Source organism: Podarcis muralis, chromosome 5 (genome assembly GCF_964188315.1).
Source record: "Podarcis muralis chromosome 5, rPodMur119.hap1.1, whole genome shotgun sequence".
In the NCBI taxonomy this organism is placed as follows: Eukaryota; Metazoa; Chordata; class Lepidosauria; order Squamata; family Lacertidae; genus Podarcis; species Podarcis muralis.
Genome location: NC_135659.1, coordinates 88,485,542 through 88,511,650, shown reverse-complemented (window position 1 = coordinate 88,511,650; position 26,109 = coordinate 88,485,542). Strand labels below are relative to the sequence as shown.

The following is a 26,109-nucleotide window of genomic DNA, read 5'->3' as shown; positions in this document are numbered from 1 at the left end:
AGGACTTTCCAGTTCCCTCCCTCACACAATCCTTCACATGACCCGAAAAGCTACTCCAGAGAGTCCAAAAAGCATCCTTGACAGCACAGAATGGGGCACAGGGGTCTGCCAAAGGAGTGGGAACCTGCTCCGCTTGCACAAAGTGCCTCTGCCCAATTTTGAGCAACCTTCCAGGTTTTTCAGGGGAGTTGCAGAGAAGAGGGAGGAAGGGTCAAGGAAACGCCTTTTCTGCAAGCTTCCTTAGGCTTCTGGTTCTCATGATGCCAGCAGAAAAAAGGAACTGAACACTGAAACTGTACAGGACAATGGTGAGCAGAAAGTATAGCTCCATGTAACATGAAAATAAAAAAACATTTTTGCCCTAGCAGGGAATATTTTTATATAAACTTTGAACGGAAGGCATGTTCTGCTTTAAACACTTTCAATCCAGCAAGTAGTCCTATTCTGATCCACAACCAACTCACAAGAAGATCACCCTTAGTCCCATGCCTCTTGTTTCCAAGAAAAATAAAAGAAAAAGGTAAAAAAACGAAACAAAAAACCTTCCTGCAAAGACTACAAGTTCCTTTAGAAACTAGTTTCTGCACCACTTTCTTGTACTTGGTACTGTGGACAAGCATTATCCAATATTGGAGGAGCTCCATGCCAGCAAACCTCTGAATGGCCTAAGAAGTATCTCAAAAAAATATTTTGCAGCAGCTGTCCGATAACGTAAAATGAACACTTTTTAAACTTCTTCAGGCTAAGACAAAATAAATCCATTTGCAAATTCAGCTTTTCCACATGCAATATTGCTGGTGTTCTCTCCAAGGACACACTACACACCAGTATCCAAATAAGTAAACAGAATGTTACAGGACAGAAGGGGAAAGAAGGCTATTTATCAAGCCCACTATGTGACATTTGCCTGAAGTTTACTGTTCCTGGCAACCCTGAGATCACTGAATAAAATAATGTTCTTAACAGTTAATTGTTTTAGATGTTTTTACCTGTCTTAGAATGCTTTTTTAAAAATAATAATAATGTGGATGTGTTTGCTCCTTGAGCTGCTTTGTTCTTCATCATCATCACCACCATCATTATCACCATCACCACAGAGGTCCCAGGCCAGATTTTGATATTTATTCCAAATCATCTCCATCAATTCACAATGAAGTTATGCTTATACTTTAAACGGATGATTAAAAACAAGAAATGTTTCCTTTTCTTCTACAAGAGATTGCAATAAAATTGTAAGAGAAGATGTACTTACTACTGTGCACAATCGATCAACTGATATTCATTAGATCTCTCGTAGCAGGCTTTCACACCTTCATCTTGCCAAAGTGTTTTTGTATGTTCATAGAACTCCTGGAAGCAAACATAAAGGGAGCAACAAGTCAGCAGGGACAAGGCCCCCCCAGAGGCAAACAAAAAAAGGCAACATGCTTTTACTTAATGAACAAGCAACCAAATAAAACAGCCGAAGTCCTAAGAAGCTTTCTGACTACAAGCATGCTGCTGCATTAACGGATATCCTCAATCTTCACTTAATTAGGTTCAGCACACAGAGCCTGCCACACATTACAAAAAGGATTAAAATACATTCAAATGTCTCAGAAAGCAAAGAATGAACATTCGTATTTCCGCCAATGTAGAAGTGTGCTTCACCCAGTACGCTGAATGCTTATGTAAAGTATAGACTACTATGTGTAGTTGCTAACATTTTTATAAAGGACGCAGAAATAATTTTTCTCTAAGAATGGTCATAACTTGCTTTAAGGAAAGCCTTTCTGCCCTTATTCAAATAATTTGCTGTATTGAAACCCAATAGAAGAATTTCATTTTAAAAAATCATACAGAAGAATGGTGCACTTGACTTGTGTATAAACTGATATATACAGTTATGCCTTGGTTTTCGAACAGCTTAGTTCATGAACAACTCAGAACAAAACATTGCAAATCTGGAAGTAGGTGTTCCAGTTTGCGAACTTTGCCTCGGAAGCCGAACGTCCGGTGCGGCTTCCAATTGGCTGCAGGACGCTCCTGCAGCCAATTGGAAGCTGTGCCTTGGTTTCTGAACATTTCGGAAGTCGAACGGACTTCCAGAACGCATTCTGTTTGAAAACCAAGGTACGACTGTAGTTGGGATAGTGCAATGTTGCTGGAGGTCACAGGAATGAAGATGTCACAGAAGTGCCACTCATTCAGAGTGGCGGACAGAGCTCAGCCCCAAATGATCACAGTATGCCTCATTCTCTTCAGTGTCACAGAATGTTGTAAGAACCTAGAACTGTTCATTAATGGCCTTTCAACATTCTCCATCCTATTTGGGGGCAGGGAAATTGGGCAGATCATTCCACCAAATTTCTCTAGGGAGAGATAAATTTTCCAACTGTCTCTTGGGAGTGTGCTCATCTTTAGCATTAACCGTGCTTCTTTCTCCCCCTTCCTCCCCGCAAGGATTTGTGGTTTTTTTGCTGTTGCTGCAAGTGGCAACAGGAGCCTGGTCACCATTTTGCACCCTATCCTGCCCCCCCAAAGGAAAATTTCTCTCTCCCTGGAGAAATTTGGTGGAATGATCTGCCCAATTTTCCTGCCCCCAAACCATTTATTAAAAATCTTGCAAAGTGGCTGTGTGTGTGTGTGTCTGTGTGTGTGTGTGTGTAGGGGAGAAAGAGAGAAGTGAGAGAAATTCTAATCAGAAAAATGTCTTCTGAGCATTTTCATTTCATCTTCAGAATGTACAGAACATTCTCTGACGCTGAGATTTGGGTAGCTACATCAGACTCATGTGCAAGGCCGATGCAACAAATCCAATTTCTTAGAATGCATCAAATATACCTTTTCAACCTTTTAAAATGTCAATGTTAACATTCTAAAGAATTTTCATTTAGGTTCATGTTTTGCATTATGCTGTAACTCTGCATGATTGAGCGAGCTAAGCCTGACTAGCTCTTTCTTCTCCTTATTCAGATAAACTTTTGTTATGTGTTCAAATGAAGTAAAGAACCAACTTTTGTCTCAGGACCAAATATAATTTTGAGCTCACCAAAAGTTAATGAGTAGCTAATCTTTTCAGTATTTATGGGTTATACATTGTCCAAATATAGAACAGAACATTAAATAACTGGGCTTGACCAATCACTTGGGAGAACTACACAAAGGAGAGACCTTGGGAGATCTTACAAAAAAAGTATTTTGGAAACTGTCAAACTACTTAAGAGATTTCTAAAGAGCTTAGTACGAATCACTTGTGTTGACTTGTTTTGGAATCCATTTGAGTTGGTGAATACAGATGTACTGGATTTTCAGGTTCCAAATACAAGAGAGATCTCTGGAAATGAACTGAAGAAAAACACAGAACAGTTGCATGATGTTTCGAACATCTCACAGCCCATAACCAACTTAGCAAAGGATTTGAGAAACTGAATTTTTTACTTCTGCAACAACAGCAGTCCTCTATTTAGAATTTGTTATATTCTCCGGATGGCCCAGGGAAAACATACTTTTGCTGATCTTTAACCTCGCTTTAGTGTTATATCTGTTTTAACACTACCTAAGTGCCTACTTGAACGTACAGTTGAACTTTCAAAAAGCTTTAGTCAAAGTATCTCACGAAAAGCTCCTAAGTAAGCTTAGCCGTCAAGGAGTAAGAGTCTTGTGGATCACAAATTGTTTAAGTTGCAGAAACAAAGAGTGGGAATAAATGGACATTTCCCCAAATGGTGGAGTCCCCCAAGGATTGGTATTGGGACCTATGCTTTTTAACTTGACACCTGAAGGCAGCCCTGTGTAGGGAAGTTTTTAATGTTTAATGCTGTTGTGTTTTTGATATTCAGTTGGCAGCCGCCCAGAGTGGCTGGAGAAATCCAGTCAGATGGGTGGGGTATAAATAAATAAATAAATTATTATTATTTATTATTATTACAAGTGAGCAGTGAGGTGGACATATTTGCTGATGATACTAAATAGTTCAGGGTTATTAAAACCAAAGGACTGCGAAGAGCTCCAAGAGGACCTCTCCAAACTGAGTGAATGGGCAATAAAATGAAAAATGCAATTCAATGCAAGAAAGCGACGCACGTTGGGGCAAAATAGTCTTCATTTTACACACACACGCACACACACACGGCCTGGATTTATGGTGATGGACCAAGAATGAGACCTGGGGGTCAAAGAAGATAGTTTGATGAAGCTGTTGACCCAGCTGTGCAAAAGACAAATTCCATAATAGGGATCATTAGGAAAGGAATTGAAAATGATACTGCAGGTATCATAATGCCATTATATAAATCTACACGGCAATCACATTTGAAATACTGTGCACAGTTCTGGTTGCCTCATTAGAGATGGAAAAGGCTCAGAAAAGGGCAACCAAAATGACTGAGTGGATGACACAAGACCCCTATGGAGAAAGTTTGCTGTCTTTGGGACTTTCTACTTTAGAGAAAAGGCAAGTAAGAGGTGACATGGTAGAAGTTCATAAAATTATGCATGGCATGGGAAAAGTGCTGCAATGTTCTACCTTGAGCCGTTTCTACCCACAAGTGGCAAAGAAAAGAAAGGGAAGGAATAAATAAGGAGGAGGATTAGGAAATCCCATGCACTGTAGCAACAGTTTTACTTTGACCAGTACACTCTACTGGGGAATGATTCATTTAATTGACTGAGAATGAGAGCTGTAAGTTTGAGGTTCACAGCAAAATGTTTGATCCATGAGAACTTGACTTTGCTTGATGTTACCTTATAACTAACCTGAACTACACCCTACTTACACTATCTTTTTAATAGGGTTATTAACTTTCCACGTGGGATGGAAAAAGAATCCAAGTCCACACTGCTTGAACTTCTTAACTGAGAAAGCAAAACCAGGACCCACAATCAATACTAACTTTTAGATTAGTGGGCTATCAGCAAATAACTGAGAAATGAGCAACGTTAATTGTAGTTTGAGCAGGGAATGTTTCACCGAGATCACACTCCACTTCCACACTAATTTAAACGGGCAGTTTGGATTTTCCCCTGCCCTCTATAAAGTTGTGGCTTTACATTATTATCATCCGTTTATTAATTGCCTTCTATATAACCGTCTTAAAGCGATGTGTGATAAAAACAATTAAAGACACAAAACCGCCCGAAAAATCTTTTAAAATAAAACTGAAACGATACAAAACGATGCTTTAGCTGATATTTCTGCATTGTGGGGGGTTGGACCAGATGACCCTTGGGTCCCTTCTAACCCTACGATTCTATGATTCTATGAAAATCATGGCAAAGAGTGGGAAAATGCCTTCAACTGTTTCTGGAAAGTAAAAATAGTGGGTGCCTGCTATATCTCGATAGGAATGCTATTCTACAGAACATGGGCAGCCACACTAAAAGCACTGCTCTGAGTTACTGCAGAGTGAGCTTCTAAGATCTCTGGAACTTGCAGGAGAAGGTCCTCAGCTGTCTAGAGCATTATACGTTATTACTAACACCTTGAACTTGACTTGCAGCACCTCTACTCTTCCTGCAGCCACAACACATACCAGCAGAAGCGAGGATTAAGCAGGAGCATGGCACAAACTGACCAACGTCAGCTTTTGCACTTTTTACATTTGCTTTATTGCTAAAAAGAACCAGTGCAAAGTTGCAAAGGAAAAGAAAATGCAGCGTTTCAGATTTCCGAGAGTTACTACTGGTAACAATAAAGGCTTCAAAAGGAAATTGGAGGAAAAGACTTGCATTTGAGACACTGACAATACTTCTCAAGTGAACTGCCAAGAAAAATGAAATAACTTTGACTAACACAAAATAGGGATTTTACAAAGCTAAGCAGCTAGCTCACTACCCAAAGCCAGCAATTTCTGGATTTTAGTTTGACCAAGGTTTAGTTAACACAGGGAACTTATGAACAAGCCCCTGCATATAGAAAGGCCTTTGAGAGGCTGCAGAAGCAGCAATTGATATAACTAGCTCCAGAGTCCGTTCCAGCCTTCTCAGCTGTTCACTGTCCTCATCAGTGCCTGGGTTCTTCAGCAGATAAGAAAGGAGGAGTACGTCACAGAAACTTCCATGTTTGCCCAGTCTGCTGAAGTCAGACAGGCCTGGGAGAGTGAGGTTCGAGCAATATTGGAGGTGGTGTTCAAGAGGCTGTAATGGGGCTCTCCAGCTGGCGGTAGAAAACGGTGAAGAGTCTCAGTAGCTGCTACTGCTACCCAGAAGTGTATTCCTGCCCACAGATCTATGTGTGAGCTGGCTGAACCCCAAGTGCTGTATTTTTCGCTCTATAACACGCACCCGACCATAACACGCACGTAGTTTTTAGAGGAGGAAAATCTGTAGGCATGCCACCTGTAGGCATTCCCTCCATAACACGCACAGACATTTCCCCTTACTTTTTAGGAGGAAAAAAGTGAGTGTTATGGTGCAAAAAATACAGTATTACATTTATCTTTGTAGAGATTTACTACAGTTGGTATGGAAACACCAAGCACATTATTTCTACATACTGCACACTGCCTCATACTCTGCTGGTGTTCAATAAGCACTGTGATGTAGGAGGAGAGCATGCTTCTTAAAACCCAGCTTCTGTAAGAGCTTCCCAAGCTCAAGAAATGGCTCTGCTAGCAATACTGGCTGCTGTTCCATTCTACAAGCTTTGCAGAAAAAAACAAATAAATATGACCAGCAGAGGGTGCAAAGAAAGCAAAGAAGCCCACATGAAGAGGCAGGCATATTGGCCCTAGCACAGTAAGTCAACATACTGTGGGAGAGCGATATCAAGCCCAAAGCCACTTCAAACGGGACAACTTTGTCCCCCACTCCCACTTCCTGCAAACCTTTAGTGACATGGGTGCCCTTACAATCTCCCCCATTTCAATGTTCCTCCCTTCTTGCTGTACTCAAACTTCTCCCTCTTCCACTTCTCAGCTGCATAACACGAGGGAGATAAAGGATGTAGAACCCTCAATAATCCATAGTACTTTTATCATACAACAACTTTACTCAGACCTCTGACTTCACTTTTGCTCCCCTACCCTGATTTCATACAGATCCAGGATTGTGTTGTAGCACTACAAATTCTCCGTGTAAAGGGTAAAAGGGGGTCATAAAGGAACATGAACTAACACACACACACACACACACACACACACACACACGTATTTGATATTCCTGGACTAAATCACTACATGCAAAAGACGGGCAATAAAAAATAAATAAGGCTCTGATCCACTTCAAGCAATTCTACATGGCTCTGATCCTGTCCCATTTCATTAATTTTGCTCTATAAGTGGATGGGTTAAAAAGCCATCCATGCCATTCTTTGTACTAGGCTTGTTACCTAGAAAGAAGCCAGACTAGCTCTTGTATGTTGGTTTCTTGTTGTCATAACATCAGTTCATCCACTGGCACATTCTAATAGAGCACATGATGTAACAGTAGCAATGCAGGTTATTCCTGCAACTATATATTAGAACCTTTTAATAGAAGGACTCTAAAAATATCCTTCTGCTACCCATGAAAAACTGTGCAGCTCTGTCCACAATGCAAGAACAGGATCTTATCAATGTGAAAAAATACTGATCCAAAAGGTCGCCAGGTCAGAGCACTGTGTTTACTACCACTTTTAAACGGAGGTACAATAATTTCTCTCCCGTTATGCACTGTTCTCCACCAAAAACCAACCTTAATGTCCTTTTATTGAACAGATCGTCGCATGAGTTGAAAGGGACCTTGTAAGGCAACTAGTCTAGCTATCGACTAACTATGAACATGATATATTGCATTTACTCGAGTCTAATGCGCCATCGAATCTAATGCGCACCCTAATTTTTGCAAAGTAATTTTACAAAAAAAGGTGCACATAACATTTGAATAAGTAGAGTACACTGAAAAGCAAAGCACGCTTCAAATTTCACCACTCCCACCAGAGAGAACCTCCCCTGGCACTGGCCCTGCAGCCACTTTCATGCCACGCCCGTCAACCACTCCAGCCTCACTTCACAGCTCATGGTCTGTGAGGTGGATGCTGCAGCCGCCGCTGCCAAGACAGCGGGGCCCAGTTGCTGCTGGAAAGAGCAGAGGGACTCAAAAGGCCTTCACCAGTTTCTCCATGGTGGCCATGCCGCCCCCCGACATGCAGGTGGGGAGGGTGACTCCGCCTGTGGTTGCTTGCCAGCCAGCCTCCCACGCCTGCTCTCAGGGGACTTGGTCACACAACAGCTGCCCAAGCTGTCGCGGCCAGCTGCTCAGAGCAAAGGAGGCCGCAAGGGGGCTAGGGGAGGACGGTGTGCTCAGTCTGCCACTGACACGCCAGCGCCATCTTGAGAGCCGTTTTAACTCGCCAGACGGAGGACTTTCATCTCAAATGTAATGCGCCTTCGAATGTTAATGTGCATTCTAGTATTTTGTGATGTAATTTGGCAAAAAAAGAGGGGTGTGCATTATATCCGAGTAAATACGGCAGGACCTTGCAGGAATCTCTTCCTCACTGCTCATTATGCTGTAACAATACAATACCTCGAGCCACTTAGACAACAATATTTATGCTTCCAACTTCCATCCTACCTCTGCACCTGAAAAGCCACACCCCGGAGACAGGAGATGAAGCAAAATTTGGGCTAAAGGTAGATTTTCATCTGGTGGTAAAAGGCAATAAAAAAGCTAGATGGATTCTCCCAGGTCAAGAAGTTCCACTTCATGAGTGGCACAACACAGAAGACTCCTCCCATGCCCCCACCACCTGGCACAATGGGCTAAAGGTCAGTTCTATTGACCACAGTGGGTGGGGGCCTTGAAACATGAGTCATGAAACTTTCTTTTACAGAGGAAGATCATGCATAACGACTCCAAACATGCAGCCTATTGGGTTCTGTCTGGATAGATAGCTGGAGATGCGCTTTGATACGATACCTGGAGGGCACACCAAAAGTTAGAAATGAACTTGTGCTATGCTCTTCTTCCCTTTTCACGAGCTTGGGAATTTTTGAGGGAGGGGGGGGAGATGAAATCACCAACTCCTAAGACTTAAATTAGGCCACCTTAGGATTAGACAACACTGAAACCCTCCTAGTCAAATAAATAAGGATGAGAAAGATACTTGCAAATTTCCCTACAAATGCATCCACTGCCATTGCCTGAAATATGGCTGCACATGTGTCCCAGGCACACACTAGCCCAGATGCCCCCACATACCACTGTTGTCCATTGCACACTTCCTCCACTTTACAAACCCTTATCCACCTGGCCGCTATTTATTTTTTTTACCACAAGCAGCCAAGTGAGCAGCTATTTACAAGCTTGACCTTACTGAATAATGGCTATAACAGTACTAATGACAGATTGGAAACCCCCCATCACTCTGCTTTGTGTGTTTCAAAGAAACCTCTTTGTGCCCCTCTGTGTGTGACTGCATTTCCGATGTAAGGTCCTGCATTATTTAAGGCATGAACCACCTCCAATGGCGGCACCACAAACAAGGCCTCCCCAGCTGATCTCAGTGGGAGAAGATCTGTCAAGTACGCAGGCCCCACGCTGTTTATAGCTTTGTATGTTAGTACTACTGAAATCTTGAATTGGGTCCAGTGGCTTAGAGACAACCAGTTCAGTTCTTTAAGGACTTTCCCTCTTTCTCTTTCTAGGGAAGAGGGAACATTCATTTAACCATACCTTGTACTTCACCTGCAAAGTGTGGCAAATATACCTGCTTTCACCAGAATTACACAAATCAATAACTATCTTCCTGTATAAAACACCGTGTCATATTTGCATATTGTGATTTGCAGGGATGGGCAGGTTTTCTAGGTGCCTGCCATTAGCATTCATAAGTAATCACAAATATTCTCCAATTCTTGCTTACTCATTGGCTTATTGGGAAATTCTCATAAGTAGAAAGATAACAGATGTTTCCTAATAAACGAAACAAAGCTAGCCTGCCTTAGAATAGTTTTAAAAAATAATTGAGGGGGACCTGGATACCCATCTGTAGGGAAGCCTGGGGGGGAATATCCTGTTGTCTAAAATACTGGTTTTTTACAATTACTTAAATTACTTTTTATTGTTTTCAAAAACTGCAGACTTTGCCAACCCAGTCAACCCTGAGTCACTAGCCTTCTTAGAAAGAAAGTTATGAAGCAATGTATCTGCATTTCCTAAGTAATAAAATTGCAATTTCAGGGCTGGAAAAATGCAGTGGCCTAACAACAGAAGCACTAGCTAGCTTCAGGGAAGGTATGCATGCTGCAAATATGCCCATATTGTACCACTTAGAAAGTTCCTTATGAGTGGATGCACGGCACTCTAAAATAAAAGCACAAGTCGGAGCTGTCATTTGAGTTTGCTGTTTACCAATTACAGCTTAAGGAAGCCAAGGCTGCTTAAAACACACAGACACACAAACACTACTGAAAGGTGTGTGCATGAGTTACACAATACTGCAGTTAAAATGAGATTCAATTTCGTTAGGACAAAGTTCAGTGCCCCATGAAACTACATGTTTCATAACAGATGTTTTAAATAGGTCATTGCCTAGTAAACCTTATGATTAAAGGTCAAAGAAAGTCAGGCTCTTCACTGGGAAAAAAAGTAATACATATATATGGATAAGCATTACTCTCTCCACCCCCCGCTACTTTCTTGTTTAGTTTTTAGAAATAAAAATAACCCCTAAAACCTAGGCTGCGAAGTCCCTTACAACCATGCTTTATAAGCTGTGGCCTCGCTGTGTTTACTTTCCTGTAAGCTCAGCAGCACTATTGCATTCCACTTATAGCTGGGGAGAACATACCTGCTGAGGCCACAGTGGCACCACAGCAAGATCTTAAAGGAGGAAGATTTTGTTCATACCAAGGCAAACTGATGCTGCAAGATCATCTTGAAACAATGCTCTTGGCTCACCCTATTATTTTTCCTGCCAGCTCAATGATGCTTATGGTACTGTATTGCAACTCTTTAGAATGTCACTGTGGGAGCTATATTGGAACACTGCACACTTGCTAACAAGCTATGCTGAATATTACATACTCTCTGTCCCATTGCAGTGAAAAGGAGGAGGAAAGAGATTTTCTGCTATTGGAGGAGACAATGATTTGAAAGGCTGCAGTTTTCCTGGGATGATTTCTCACAGGAACGAACTAGCTAAATGTGTCAACCCAGGAAGATAAACTGCTGTTGCCCAATAAATTAAAAGTATCCATTTACTAGAGTAAGCTTACTCAAGAACCGACACAACTGGAGAATTCATAGGAAGTAACAACACAGTGCCTAGTAAGTCACACATGATCAGACACTCCATTGTCAAATACCTATAAGCTTTCCGTTGTCCCAGAGGTTCATTAACACAGCAGAAATAACTTCAAAAGCTGCCTGGATGCAAAATAACCTCTCTCTGTTATTTCTTTTTGAAAAAGCCAAACAGATGCTAATAGTTATGTGCACATACTTGCGCTATAACAAGTTTTGGCCTCATTGCTCATTTGTATAAGGACAAATCTGCAGTCCTCTGTGGTGTTGCATTTTAATTGAAGCTCACACTATCCAAGCCTGACACTATCATAAAGGAAATGAACATACCTAGAAATAGATAATGCTATCTGTAGTAACTGGCACACAGCACTGCACGTGGGGGATTCTGGGACAGGCAAAAGGGTTTCCCACCATTATAACATTATAAAATGTTTTTATAATAGTCCGCAGGCGGGAAAATTAAGAGTAGCTTCAATAATGAAATTGAAAGTATTTCAGTATTTTACTTCCTGCAGCATTTGCCGACTTGTTGGTAGCACAGTTGGCTGCAGGGCCCACTAGGAGGGAGATGTTTCCAGATGTTCCTGTGTGGTTTCAACTGGAATTATGTGATGCTGCTTCAGAAAACATAAAGAACAAGCAGTCTTAAGGATGCAGGCAAGATGCTTTCATTCCTCACATGTTAACAAGGCAATCCATGCTTTCTAGCACTGTGTTCAATGAATTTCTGTCCCCTTCTTAAAATCTGCTATGTACTTTCAGAAGTCCTTGGGTTCCCAGCAAAGAAGGAATACATTTCAGGCTTACATCTGTGGTGCATCAGATAATCAGAACCCATTCATTCAATTGTTGTAACTCTCAGTCTACAGACTTAAGAAAAAAACATTCAAGCATCCATTTGATTCCTCATAGCCGTCAGCTCTATTAACACTTAGCATTACTGGCCTCATGAGTGATGGGAGTTATGAACAGGGCCTCCAGCCACTTCACAGGTCACAAACGTCCTCTTTCCGTAACTTGAAAGACATCACAAAAGGCACAGAAGGAATGAAATTCTCTTCATTTATTAGCTTATGAACGTAATAATAAAAAGTAAGATTTTAAGGCAGATCTGTAATAAGAGCCAGTGTGTCGTTTCCCCATCAGAAGGGATAACATTCAGAAATAAGGAGCACAAGTCTGCCAGTGAAAATGACAGCCATGTGTCAGGAATATGTGTGTCTAAAGGTAAAGGTAAAGGTAAAGGTAAAGGGACCCATGACCATTAGGTCCAGTCATGGCCGACTCTGGGGTTGCAGCGCTCATCTCGCTTTATAGGCCAAGGGAGCCGGCATACAGCTTCCGGGTCATGTGGCTAGCATGACTAAGACGCTTCTGGCGAACCAGAGCAGTGCACGGAAACACCGTTTACCTTCCTGCCGGAGCAGTACCTATTTATTTACTTGCACTTTGACGTGCTTTCAAACTGCTAGGTTGTGTGTCTAACTGAGGGCTTATCCACACTCCATGCCCACAGCTCCATGCCCAAGCATCCTCCCTTTTTTGCTCTGGAGCATTCTCCACAAAAACCTACGCTGTAAGGTAATTCTGGTTTCCTGTTGTTTTGCCACTTGCTCCGATTCAGCTTTAAACAGGGGGGTTTGGTGGGGGAAACTCAACAACAAAAAGGGTGGGGGGTCATGCCTGGTAAGTGCAGAGTAAAGGCAAGTGCAGCTAAGATCTGACATCAATAGTATAGGTATTAAATGTCATTATAACTAACTATAAACTCACTCCCCCCCCGTAATGTGTAATAAAAATTTAAACTTGTTCCCTAGATTCATGATGCCATGGGTAGGCAAACTAAGGCCCGGGGGCCGGATTTCTAAATCAGCGTGTTTCTACCTTAGTTCTTGAACAGAATGTGATTTGGGCGTCCGTTTGACTTCCAGAACCGCTTGAAAACCAAGGCGCCGCTTCTGATTTGCTGCAGGAGCGTCCTGCAGCCAATCAGAAGCCGTGCTGGATGTTCGGCTTCCAAAAAATCGGAACACTCACTTCTGGGTTTTGATCGTTCAGGAGCCAATTTGTTCGGGAGCCAAGGCGTTTGAGATCCAAGGTACGACTGTACTCTCAATATTCTAATCAATTATATATTAAAACTATTTTAATATGCATCAATATTAGGTATCTATTTTCAGACCTACCATATCCATTACAGGAGCATACAGGGAAAACAAATCAGTTTATGAAATGTGCTGTGGATCAATTAATCAGATATAAATTCCATATATCACGTGAATCATTAATTTTGTATATATTAAAAGGGCTAAGTGTGCCAGAAATGTTCATTTCTTTAAAATGTCCATACAAATTTTTGCAATGTTTGGATAAAAATCCTTAATATAGCTCAATATTTTTTCAAATGCTTTTTTAAAGAAATAACACTAAAGCATAATAAAACTTAACTTTCTAATGCTAACTGGCGTAAGTCTGGCCTGTCGCAGCAAGTGAAACAAGTAATCCAATATTCTACTGAATAATGTGATATGAGTAATTCATATTATTACACACCCCAAACTACCAAATATATATTGAACATTATAATACTGAACACATACTCTTATGAGATCAGATCAAAGCCATTATGACTGAATTTACTTGCAAATAGGAAAAAGGTACGTGGGAAATCTTGGATAGGGGGGAGCGGTGAAAAGAAGGAGTTCTGCAGGGAAACCAACCCACAGATAGAACGTTGTAAGCAAAAGTAATATTTAGCTGGAAAATAGATGTAAAATACTATTAATAGGACAGCTGAAGCTGAGATGGATGAGAATCAAAGGGTTCAATTTGTGTTATTTTCATTTTTTTAAAAAAATCCTGAAGATTTTATCCAAACTCGCCTACTCACATTTGTTTCTCGAGAGCTATTCTAAGCATGCATTGCTCAAAGAACGGTTTGTATAAAGAGGACAAAGTGCATGTGCAATTTGGAAGGTAGGAATCGAAGGGGGAGAGAGAAAACGATACACAGACACAAGGAGCCAGGAAAAGGCATGCTCTCTTGTGCTTCCTGCAACTTCATGAATGTTTTACCCTCGCTGGTTCAACGAGCACAGAGAAAACGAAGGAACAATTATAACCATGACTTTCTATTTCCTACTGATAACGAAGATCCAAAGAGAATTAATATATTTCTTTTGAAGTTTATGGCAGTTGCTTAGCTCCCAATATATTGCTTCCCTGCCCTTGTTTACAGAGTTCAGTACTATTGCAGACTAGTCACAGCACATGGGAAGTCTGCAAGCTGAGTTTTCTGAGGCATGAAATTACCCCAGGCTACATACATTGTATGTACCCACATCTATAGGTGGATAGCATTAATTTTGCTGTCACATACATATAATCCTTGTAATTTAACTGCACAACTCCAAATGTTTGCCTTCACACAAGTGCTTTACTACCTTTCCCCAAAGTATTTAAGCTACACCTAAGATGCTTTGTGTTCTCTACAGTCACATCCTAAGAAACTGGTTTCCCTGTGGTGGCGACTACAGGGGTTTCAGTTACTGCAGCTGAAATGGTGATGTTAAAAGTGTGGCAGCTGAGACAGACAGAGCCTTACAACTCTGTATACAACGGCCTCGGCCCAGTTACCTGAAGGAGCGTCTCCACCCCCATCGTTCTGCCCAGACGCTGAGTTCCAGCTGCGGTTCCCTCATTGCGAGAAGCAAAGCTACAGGGAACCAGGCAGAGGGCCTTCTCGGTAGTGGCGCCCGCCCTGTGGAACGCCCTCCCATCAGATGTCAAAGAAATAAACAACTACCTGACATTCAGAAGACATCTGAAGGCAGCCCTGTTTCGGGAAGCTTTTAATGTTTGATGTATTAATATTCTTTTGGAAGCTGCCCAGAGTGGCTGGGGAAGCCCAGCCAGATGAGCGGGGTATAAATAATAAATTATTATTATTATTATTATTATTATTATTATTATTATTATTATTATCATCATCATCATCATCATCTTAAGGCAGCCCTGTTCAGGGAAGTTTTTAATGTATGACATATTAGTGTATTTTTGGTCTTTGCTGGAAGCAGGCCAGAGTGGCTGGGGAAACCCAGCCAGATGGGCGGGGTACAAATAAATTATTATTATTATCATCATCATCATCATCATCATCATCATCATCATCATTTATTATTACCCTGCCTACTAATGAAGTTACGTTACTCCGGTCAGGGTGTCGTATCAGAAAAGCAGAACTGCAACTTGGTAAGGGATGCTTCTACAATTTGATGCCCGCCCCCAGTATTATGACCCATTCCCACATCTATTTCATCTGGCCCTTAAGAGCAAAGTGTAGCCGGCCAGTAGCCAGCTCTGTTCCACCTCGCCTTGACTCCCTAGTGACAGTCAAGGAAGCACCTTGAACATGAGGAAATCTGAGTTTTTATGCTGCTAAGTCCTATCCTCCTTTTTGTCTGTAAGAAGTTTTTCCTTAAAGTTCTCTGTGCTCCCAAACACAGGGTACAACCCTGCTACCAGTCTGAAACAGCTCTGCAGCATACAGACCCAAAGGTGAGACCACCACAGAGGTTTGCTAGTCAAAATGGCAGATACTGTGCTCTAAAATGATTTAGATACTATGCCATCCAAGCAGATGACTCACTAACTAACAACGCACATACTCAGTTGGCTAGAGAATGGTGCTGATAATGCCAAGGCTGCAGGTTCAATCCCTGTATGGGACAGCTGCATATTCCTGCATTGCAGGGGGTTGGAGTAGATGATCCACAGGCTCTAAAGTTCTATGATTCTAAGACAGACTATGGGGGAGAAAAAGGGAGAGGCAAGGAATGAAAGGGGTGCGAGTGCAGTTATGTGAACTTAGGCTTTCTTCTAGCTGTGAAGCAGCACCAAAGCAGGGTTCGAAATTAGCAGGGCGCCAGGCGCATTTTGCGCCTAAAGGTTCGCCATTTGCGAGCACCTCCAATGGTCTGGGTGCCTTTTTATTTTTTGCACCTGGCTGACACACAAGGTGTACTGAAATGCATGTGCTTTGAAGCCTCCAAGTATATGTTAAGAATAGACAATATGTTAAGGAGTTTAACAATAAAGAGTAGTTTTGAAAACTGAAGTATGGTATCTATATTTTTATTCTAAACAACAAATTAAACATGTATTATCAATTTCTGCTAAAAATCTGATACTAAGAATGTGTTGCTTACATGAATTGTGTATTAATTCATGCTCATCAAAATAATAAATAAAAAGTGTTGCCGACCCCACCCAACCCATAAAGACTAGACATTCTGTTTTGGCACCAACAACCCAGGTCCCAGAAGCCATTTGGCTCCTAGCTTTTCTATCCCAGTTTCTAACACTGCACTAAGGGGTCACAGAATTGTAGGGTTGGAAGGGACCCCCGAGGCTGAGGATCATCTAGTCCAGTGGTGGCTATTGGCCTTGCAGCTGTTTTTGGACTACAACTCCCATCATCCCTAGCGAACAGGGATGATGGGAATTGTAGTCCCAAAATAGCTGGAGGGCCAGGTTTGACCACCACTGATCTAGCCAACCCCCTGCAGTGCAGGAATCTTTTGTCCAATGTGGGACTCAAACCCACAACCCAGAGATTAAGAGTCTCATGCTGTACTGACTGAGCTATCACACCTAAACAAAGCAGAGAAAACCCAATGATGTGAAAATTCCCCTTTCCTCCTAACCATGGTAATTAAAAAATGGGCGTATATTTTACAAAACAGCTAAATGGTATATTCTGATAATGAAGATCCCGCCACGCGCCTATTTCTTCTTCACTGCTTTTAAGGTTGTGATGTAGTTACTGGCCTGCCAACAGTCTGAAATTTTTATATGCTCATTGCCAACAGCTTTGAAGCCAGCAGCCTTAGTTATGTCCTGTACCAGCATGGCTACTTATAGGAAGCAAATGAGGAACTGTACTGTGCTGCTTGTGCCCCAGCCTTCGTTTCAACTGGAAACTGCCATTACTAGCCAGACCGTTTGAATGATTCAACACAAAAGGTGAGGCTATACATCCAGTTCTGCAGGTGCTGTCATATTTATTTAGCAGCTAAATGAGAGGCTTTTTTTAGAAACAGGAAGTGTGTTCAGTGAGTGAGCCAGCCAACCTAGCACTGCATAAAAAAGCAACACTGTTATGCAGACTTTCTAGATCTCTAACAGGCCCTTCCTTATTTCATCCCTGCGCACAAAAACAAGACAGCCTTCCCTGCTTTAAGTCTCTCAGCTGTGTATGTGTGTCTTATAAACAATGTAGGCTGAAGCAAATCTATTTTATAAAATGTGAGGGGCGCATATATCTATATCTACACACACAGACAGACAGTATATATCTTTATGTAACTAAGCCAATATGTTCTTTACTACCAGCTTCAGGTTATAAGTTAATTTAAAAGACTATCAATCGAAGCAAGTCAATAGTTTGACAAAATATTATGAGAATGTAATCAGTCAAAGCTAAGCAATTTTAAAGCCTACTTTTTTTCAGCAGGAGAATCAAATACCTCCTTAGTGCCCTCCCAATGAGTTCAGAGGGACGAAGTAAATTGTTGAGACTTTGGAGCAGGCAGATCTGGGAGAGAATAATCCTTTCCCAGGCATAAAGTTGGTACACACTACTCCAACCCTCTACATGAGCATTAAACAAAAAATAAAAATAAAAATTGGAGCCTTACGAAATGGGCTCACCTCACAAAAATGATGAAATTGTTGGGTATAATGAAGTCTGACCTGGAACTTATCGCAAGCAATGGCTCAAGTTCAGGATGTAACTAAAATTTCTGTCACCTTTCTGAAATACCATAAAATTGTATTTTAAAAGGCTGATAAAACGTTAAGGAAGGTTGGTTAGAACTGGCACAGGGACTGGAGAATAGCGACACCACAAAATTTGAATATCTTATTATGAAGACTAGGTCGGTAGATTTAAATAAAAAGTGTGTAAGAGAAAAATCTAACCAATGATGGACTACAACACTGGGTAAAATAACAGTACCAATTAAAAACGTAATTCATTTTAGGGAATTTATACCCGTCCTTCATCAAAAGGCAGCCCCCAAAGTGGATTACATACACATATGAAGTAAAATATAAGCTTAAAGGCAAACAGAACAGAATACTCGTTAAAAAGACAAATTTAAAAGGCCCTAAGGGAATAAAAGTTTTTCCAAACTTCAAAAGAACAACAGAACAGCAGTCAGACAGGTCTTCCTGGAGAAGGAGTTTCACAAGCAGGCCAACAAAGCCCCCCAAATCACTCTTTTTGGCCCTACCTCTTGCAAGGACCAAGGGCGGGGGGGGGGGGGGGGAAATAATGAAGAAGTCAGGGGAAATCATTCCCTCAAACAGCAAAATGGGGAGCTATCTGCCAACCAGTAAGACAACATAAAGCGAACATTCTGTATACTTATAGAGCAGTACTAGTTTGGTCTTCCCCTCAACCCACAAAGGAGGTACATCCCACACATATATTAGAGATCGCATGTACTGCTATGAAGGGGCAAGACTTCACTCTGCCTGGTGGCATCTCTCTGCCACCCTAATGGCTATAGAACACACATAATCATGGGAGTTCTAGCCTTGAGAACTCCTTAATTTGAACACAGCCCTGAATAAAAAGCAGCAAAAACACACAACATACACACATCCCTGAATTTTTTTCAGGGTGCAATTCTCCTTCAAAGTTAAAACTGCTAGAGACAAAGTTAATCAGACTAAAACCAAGAGCTAAACAAAGGATAGGAGGAGAGAAACAAACAGAAACATGTTATTCATGCATTGCGGGGGGTTGGGCTAGATGACCCTCGGGGTCCCTTCCAACTCCACCATTCTATGATTCTATTTTTTGAAGGAATGTGAAGCTTAGTTAGGCCTTGCCTATGTATTCAGTCAAGCTGATGGGACTGAACCACTTAGGACTGTGGGTAGGTAGATTAAAAAGGTAAAGGTAAAGGGACCCCTGACCATTAGGTCCAGTCGTGACCGACTCTGGGGTTGCGGCGCTCATCTCGCTTTATTGGCTGAGGGAGCTGGCGTACAGCTTCCGGGTCATGTGGCCAGCATGACTAGGCCGCTTCTGACAAACAGAGCAGTGCATGGAAATGCCGTTTACCTTCCCGCCGGAGCAGTACCTATTTATCTACTTGCACTTTGACGTGCTTTCAAACTGCTAGGTTGGCAGGAGCAGGGACCGAGCAACGGGAGCTCACCCCATCGCAGGGATTCAAACCGCCGACCTTCTGATCGGCAAGTCCTAGGCTCTGTGATTTACATTTCTACAAATGCTCCAAATTCTCCAAAACAGAAAACAAGCAAAGACTAGAAACTTCCTCCTTTATGTGCTTGTTTTCTACTTTTTTGGAGGGGGGGGTATTATTGGGTTATTTCTTTTATTTTATATACTGTACTGTGATCTTTTATGTGAACTGCCCAGAGACCTCTGGGTATAGAGCAGTATATAAATTCAATAAATAATAAAATAAAATAAAATAATAATAATTGAAAGCAGAAATTATTCACCAGATAAGCAAATCTTGTATTTCCCACAATGCTAGAACTATATACTAAACAAAAAGTAAAGTACATCTCTCTGTGAAGAACTCTATGTGCAAGTCTTGAATGGACAACATTGCACTTACCACTTAGGTCCCCGAGTCCATTTCCTTGTTCTGGAAAAGACTCACCTCATCATAGTCTGGTATGTCTAACGTTTACCTTGCACATACCAGGGGCTATCTGTGTGAATGCAAGGGGCTATCTGTGTGAGTGTGATTCAAAAGCTTCCGCATGCCGGGCCTATGAAGAAACGCCTGAAGGCAAGCTCCCTCATATGTGGCCTCGTCCTTCCCATCACCTACTATTTGATATTTATTTCCGAGCCCCACTTTTGTGCCAGGGACAGCTCTCTTCCTTTTGCCATCCTAACGTTTTGAGATGGAGTTTTTGGTGTGTTTTTTAAAGGGGGTTCCTGTCTGATCTGGGATGCACACTTCCAGCTCAGCTGTGCAAATATCCAGTTGGGTTGGATGAGCCAAGGGGCTGTAAGAAGTGTGGCTCCCAACACCCCATCCCTTGCAAAAGAGATTTACTCTTAAAACCCTGATCGTAAGGTCAAGACCAAAACCTAGCAGGTGTGCGCACACCCAAAATACAGAGCTCCTGTTTAGTTTTTATTGTTTCTAAAAGTTCAGTCACAACAAAGCATTAAGAATATAGCTATACATCTTAACTTAAATACTTTAGTAAAAGGATTAACATCCGTTTTGTTATCACGCTGGTTTGTTTTTTAAAAAAAGAATACGTATAACCCTTTTTTTTCAGCATTCTGATAATTATTTTTTCAGTTCCAATACCGAAAAAACTATACAAGCAATGGAACTGCTTTTCTTTTCGCAAATCGTTCCGACAATTTCTTACAATATGTTATTTTATACATTAGCACCCTGTACCACATACCCCAGACCATAAGACGCACCTAGTTTTTGGAGGAGGAAAACAAGGGGGCGGGGAAATACAGTGGTACCTCAGGTTAAGTACTGAATTCGTTCCGGAGGTCCGTTCTTAACCTGAAACTGTTCTTAACCTGAAGCACCACTTTAGCTAATGGGGCCTCCTGCTGCCGGAGCCCGATTTCTGTTATTATCCTGAAGCAAAGTTCTTAACCTGAAGCACTATTTCTGGGTTAGCGGAGTGTGTAACCTGAAGCGTATGTAACCTGAAGCGTATGTAACCCGAGGTACCACTGTATTCTGAACCCAGAAGCCAGAACAGCAAGAGGGGTCGCTGCACAGTGAAAGCAGCGATCCCTCTTGCTGTTCTGGCTTCTGGGATAGCTGCACACCCTGCATTCGCACTATAAGACGCACACACATTCCCCCTTACTTTTTAGGAGGGGAAAAGTGAGTCTTATAGAGCAAAAAATACGGTACTTCTTTTCTCAGTCTTCTGCCAATGAAGTTGTTATTTCTTCCAGTTTTTGAGCACAGGGGAGTACCTTCTAATCTTAGCAGCAGTAGGAATTCTGTGCATGCAATAGGATGGCACTGAAGTGAATGGGAAAGGTTTACACATACAGGAACTCCAGGCATAAAAGGGACTGTGTGTGTGTTCGAGGTTCTCTAGATTCCAAATTGAAAGAAGCTGCCACTTATACTGTGATTTTTAAAAAATCCAGCCAGTTGGGCTATTGAAATGGACAGGGCTCCACACTTCTCACTTGAGTCCACAAATTGTGGCTGAAGTAATGCTGAACAGTTTGAATTATATAACCCTCAACTAGTCTAACAGGTTCTGTTTACGCAGCAATGAAAGGCAAATGAGTTCAAGACAGAGACCAGACCCCACTTGGGCAACTGATCATATTTGGGGGATTTTATTTCAGAGAATGATAAGCTTAAAAATATACATCTGATATGTATTTAGCATTTACACATACTATACCTAAGGACCTGTGAAATACAACAGCCTTGTACAGAAATTATTGTACTACAAAGTTATTTTACCAAGGAGCTCATTAATGTTTCATATTTCAGAATTAAATATTGAACACTGTCAACACCACAGCATTTCAAAGATACACATGTTTAAAAGAGCAAACTCCAAGACAGATACTTAGTCTTCAGGTTGGAACTACATTTTCACAACCATTTCTCTGCTGCTAATTGTGAGAGCATTTTTCTGAATTGAGTGGCAGGGACCAACATGGTGCTTTTTTAAAGCTAAATAGAAGCATGTTGCTAGACAAACAGAAACCCCTCCCAACGTTTATGCTGATGTGATATTGTCAAAAAAGCACAATAAATCTACCAAAATGAAAGTTAACACCCCCTGTAATAGCCAGGGTTATTCAAGAACAGTATTTTGTTCCATCTGCTTTCTGGTATTATTCCCGGGTTTTACCTCTTTTAGACTGTTTTAAACCTTTTAAGTGTAACCCAAGAATATGTTGAGCCGAGTCTCCACTGTTAGGAAAGCTAACTTTGCCAGCACCCACACAGGAAACTTTTCAGCAATAAAAGGAGGGGAATCTGGTGTAGCAAGGCTCCTCCCTCCCTCAGTTCTTGCAGTTAGAGCAACTGCTACAGCTGCTGCAAAGAAGAACATAGCACTATGGGCTATTCAGTATTATTATTTAAAGGAGAAAGTACTGCTTGCCTTTACAAGCCCTTCATGGCCTTCAATCTGGCCACCTTGGTTCTACAGCATCCAATCCTCATTTGCAAAATACGAAGATTTCGAACTTTTTGCTGACAGTTCTCTCTCCCTCTCCCTCTCCCCCCCCTCTCTCTCTCTCTCTCTCACACACACACACACACACACAGAGAGAGAGAGAGAGAGAGAGAGAGAGAGACTCACCAGTTCTCACTGGTTACAAGGGATATTCAATTATTATAAAAAAAAGATGTTGCTGTCATTTATTAAACATTTGCATTCCTTATTGTTATTTAGCAAGTCACAGCTAATACAAAACCCAAAGCACTTGACTTCAGGAAGTTTAGTAATCCATTACCATATGTACTCAATCTTTAACTACTTTGCATCACTAAACACCAGAATCATCTAAATAGAAGGTCATGCTGAACACCACAGTGTGTCAGGTACAAATTTATGTTCAGCTTACAATTTTGTGCACTGCTATGTGGTATAAACCACATCCTTACTTAAACCCCAGTATCACAGTGTGTGCATGCATTTCAAACTTGGGTTCTCCCTCTTCTGTCTCACTTTGAGATAGCCTCAAAACTAGTGTACAAAATCCAGGAGGACAGGTTGAGAAACTGAGACCACGTTATCCAATTCCCACTGTTATGTTTTCTAAAGAGAGTCAGGTTCAGCATTGTGCAAGCTGTCATCAACATGGTTTCAGAGAGGAGGGTATAAGCATGCATGTCACTCAGCTATGGACACAAACACTTCCATGGGTATCTGATAAAACAGTGGTTTGTAATGGCATGTGACTTGCACACTCAGCAGAAACCGTATTTGTTGCACACTATATACTTTTTACTTGATTGCTTGAATTTCAGTATACAGTGAAGACATAATCTGCTGTACTGTAAAACTTTACAATACGCCAGGATAAAGGTTATCTCCAACTACTCACTGTATTCGGGAAGAGAAATCTATATAAAGTTATAAAGTCATCAATTTTCTCTGAGGAGAGCTCATTTCAATTAATGTGTCCAGGGATTTAAAAGTACAGAGATATTCTTAGTTACCTTACACATAATTAATACACAAGTTCGGTTTTTTCAGTACCAGAGGAATACAACTGATACTTAAATGAGCCCAGGTGAGACTACTGTTTGTATGCTCCAGAGGCACACATCAGAGGGCAGCCTGATAGCTTGTACAAGCTGTAGTGGGAATGGCATTATACCACAGCAGCACTGCTGCAAAAATTATGTCTCCTGCCTTGACTCTGCCACCATTTTGTTATCCCCCGACCGGGATTTGGGTCACTGGGGCAGCAGCAAAATATTCCCGTACTGTGAATGGTTTTCTTGAGTAGACACTGTGCCTACCAGCTATAAAAAAACAAGAGCTGTTCCAGTTCACAGCAAGCAGGGAAGGAAGGAGGCAGTAATCCATAAAGTAGCAACCGGGTAAGAGATCATTCCTGTGATAGGTTCTTTTTAGTTTCTTGGTAAGGACATCCATGGGACGCGGGTGGCGCTGTGGGTTAAACCACAGAGCCTAGTGATTGCCGATCAGAAGGTCGGTGGTTCGAATCCCCGCAACGGGGTGAGCTCCCGTTCTTCGGTCCCTGCTCCTGCCAACCTAGCAGTTCGAAAGCACATCAAAGTGCAAGTAGATAAATAGGCACTGCTCCGGTGGGAAGGTAAACGGCGTTTCCGTGCGCTGCTCTGGTTTGCCAGAAGCGGCTTAGTCATGCTGGCCACATGACCCGAAGCTGTTCCCCGGCTCCCTTGGCCAGTAAAGCAAGATGAGCACCGCAACCTCAGAGTCATTCGCGACTGGATGTAACGGTCAGGGGTCCCTCTACTTTTAAGGACATCTATAAGAGGCAACAAACTGCCCAACAGCTGATATTACTCTGGCAAACCCTTACATGCATGCAGGAGGAAGCTGCAGTCATTCTAACCTGGAAATGGGTAGTGCCAACTGGACTTGCTAATTAATTTCTAACTACTGAAGATTATTAACCACGACTTCCTGTGAAGCTCTTGCCCAGTTGGAAGACTCTGCCTCTGCTCTCTATCAGTTATGCAGTGATGGCAAAGCTATCAGAAGTTTCTTGTCAGAAAGCCAAATGGTAGCAATTTGTGGGCTACAAATGCCAACCGCTGAACTTCCTTGCGAACAAAAAAAGTGTGAGAAAAATCGTTCCAAATATTTCACGTGGCTGCTTCCAGAAACAAAGTTCTGTTGCACAGCTATAGAGCGAAGTTAACCAACAGCAGGAACTTCCAAACTGTTAATACGATTAGAATTAAGTGAACTATGCAACCTTATCACAGGAATCCACATTAACGTCATTATATTTCCTAACTAAAAGCACCTGAAAATGCATTTCATGGTAAAAAGATACAAGATTAGTAGGCAGGAAGCAAAATCCTGTATCTTCAGCTGCTTTTGGCATAATAGAAAATGGTGCAAATACTAAGGCAAAGTTCAATTTTATTTCTGAAATAGGGCTCAAAAGAAATATTACTGGAGGTATGCAACTAGGACTGAATATTAAATACTGACTCAGAACTAATGCAGTGGCCAGTATCTCTTGCATCTCTCTCTGTTGCTATTTTATCACAGTTGCTGGTTACCTTTTTTCTTGCCTTTCCTCTGAGGAGCGTGAGGCAATTTCCAGTCCTCCTCTTCCATTTTATTCTCACAACCCAAGTCAGCAGGGTTGCCATATTTTGAACTATGGATTGCTATGATGGCTCTACCCATGAAAAAGAGGATGAGTCTGGAAAAAGAGGACACATGGCAACCCTAGGAAGACAGTGACTGGACAAGGTGCAACTTCATGGCTGAGTAGGGATTTGAACCTTCCTATCCCAGGTCCTAGTATGGCACTCTAATTTTACTGGAACTACAGCAAGCCAAACATCCAGCCATATGAAAGCAAAATTCAAATTATGCAGTAACACTTAGGATAGAAAGCCTGATAAATAACAAACAGTGCCAGTAACTAAGACTGGGGTATCTTGGTAAGCAGCATCTGTCTAGAAAGCCCTCATCATCATTTCTGGAAGCCAAGTTACAGAGCTCAGATGGAATGCACACATGCTCACTCACTTTCACGAATACTGGCTGCATACACGCTATTCCTGTAAAGCACATTCAAACTACAATCTGGGTTGCTAGGAACGGCAACTGTGTCAAGGCTAAACTACAGAGCCCAGGATTCTCTGAGGGAGAGAATGTGCTTCGAATGTGCTTTAATAGGTACAATATGTACAAGGTCATTTTCTTAGCCAGTGCATATGCCTGTAACCCTTTTATCAAATATTGGCCTCTCCAAAAGACAGCAGTTTGCTGCTCACAGGCTTACCCTACAATACGGAAGTACTGAGTGTCGAGTAGCCTTCATGCAAGTCCTTAAAAGGTCCTTTCTGCTGCTAGTGTTCTGGAAATCACAGGTTCTTTTAAAATATAAGACAAATTTCTTGTTTCTAACTCTGAAGGTGGCAGAAAAGATGGTGCATTCAATGGTTCCAAAGTATTCTTCAGAGCAAAATAAGTAATATGCAAGTAAATTCTGCTCGTGGTGATCTATGCTTGTTGTGGTGAGCAAGCACTCTAAATCATTCAGCGATGCAAGATCAAAATGAGGGTTTTCACTTAGTGAGAATTATTCAGATGGTCTCTTTAACGCAAGTAGTAGAGTAGGAGAGCTGAAAATAATGCCAA

At 41.7% G+C, this 26,109-nt stretch overlaps 1 protein-coding gene across 6 annotated transcripts in view; it reads right to left on the bottom strand.

Moving 5' to 3' along the window:
- Positions 1-26,109, bottom strand: part of GNAS (GNAS complex locus) — a 177,016-nt gene that overhangs the window by 37,174 nt on the left and 113,733 nt on the right. For all 6 annotated transcript variants that reach the window (XM_077929316.1, XM_077929317.1, XM_077929321.1 and 3 more), the window contains exon 5: positions 1,253-1,350. In XM_077929316.1, coding sequence (XP_077785442.1) covers positions 1,253-1,350 — 98 coding nt within the window. The remainder of the gene's footprint in view (positions 1-1,252; positions 1,351-26,109) is intronic.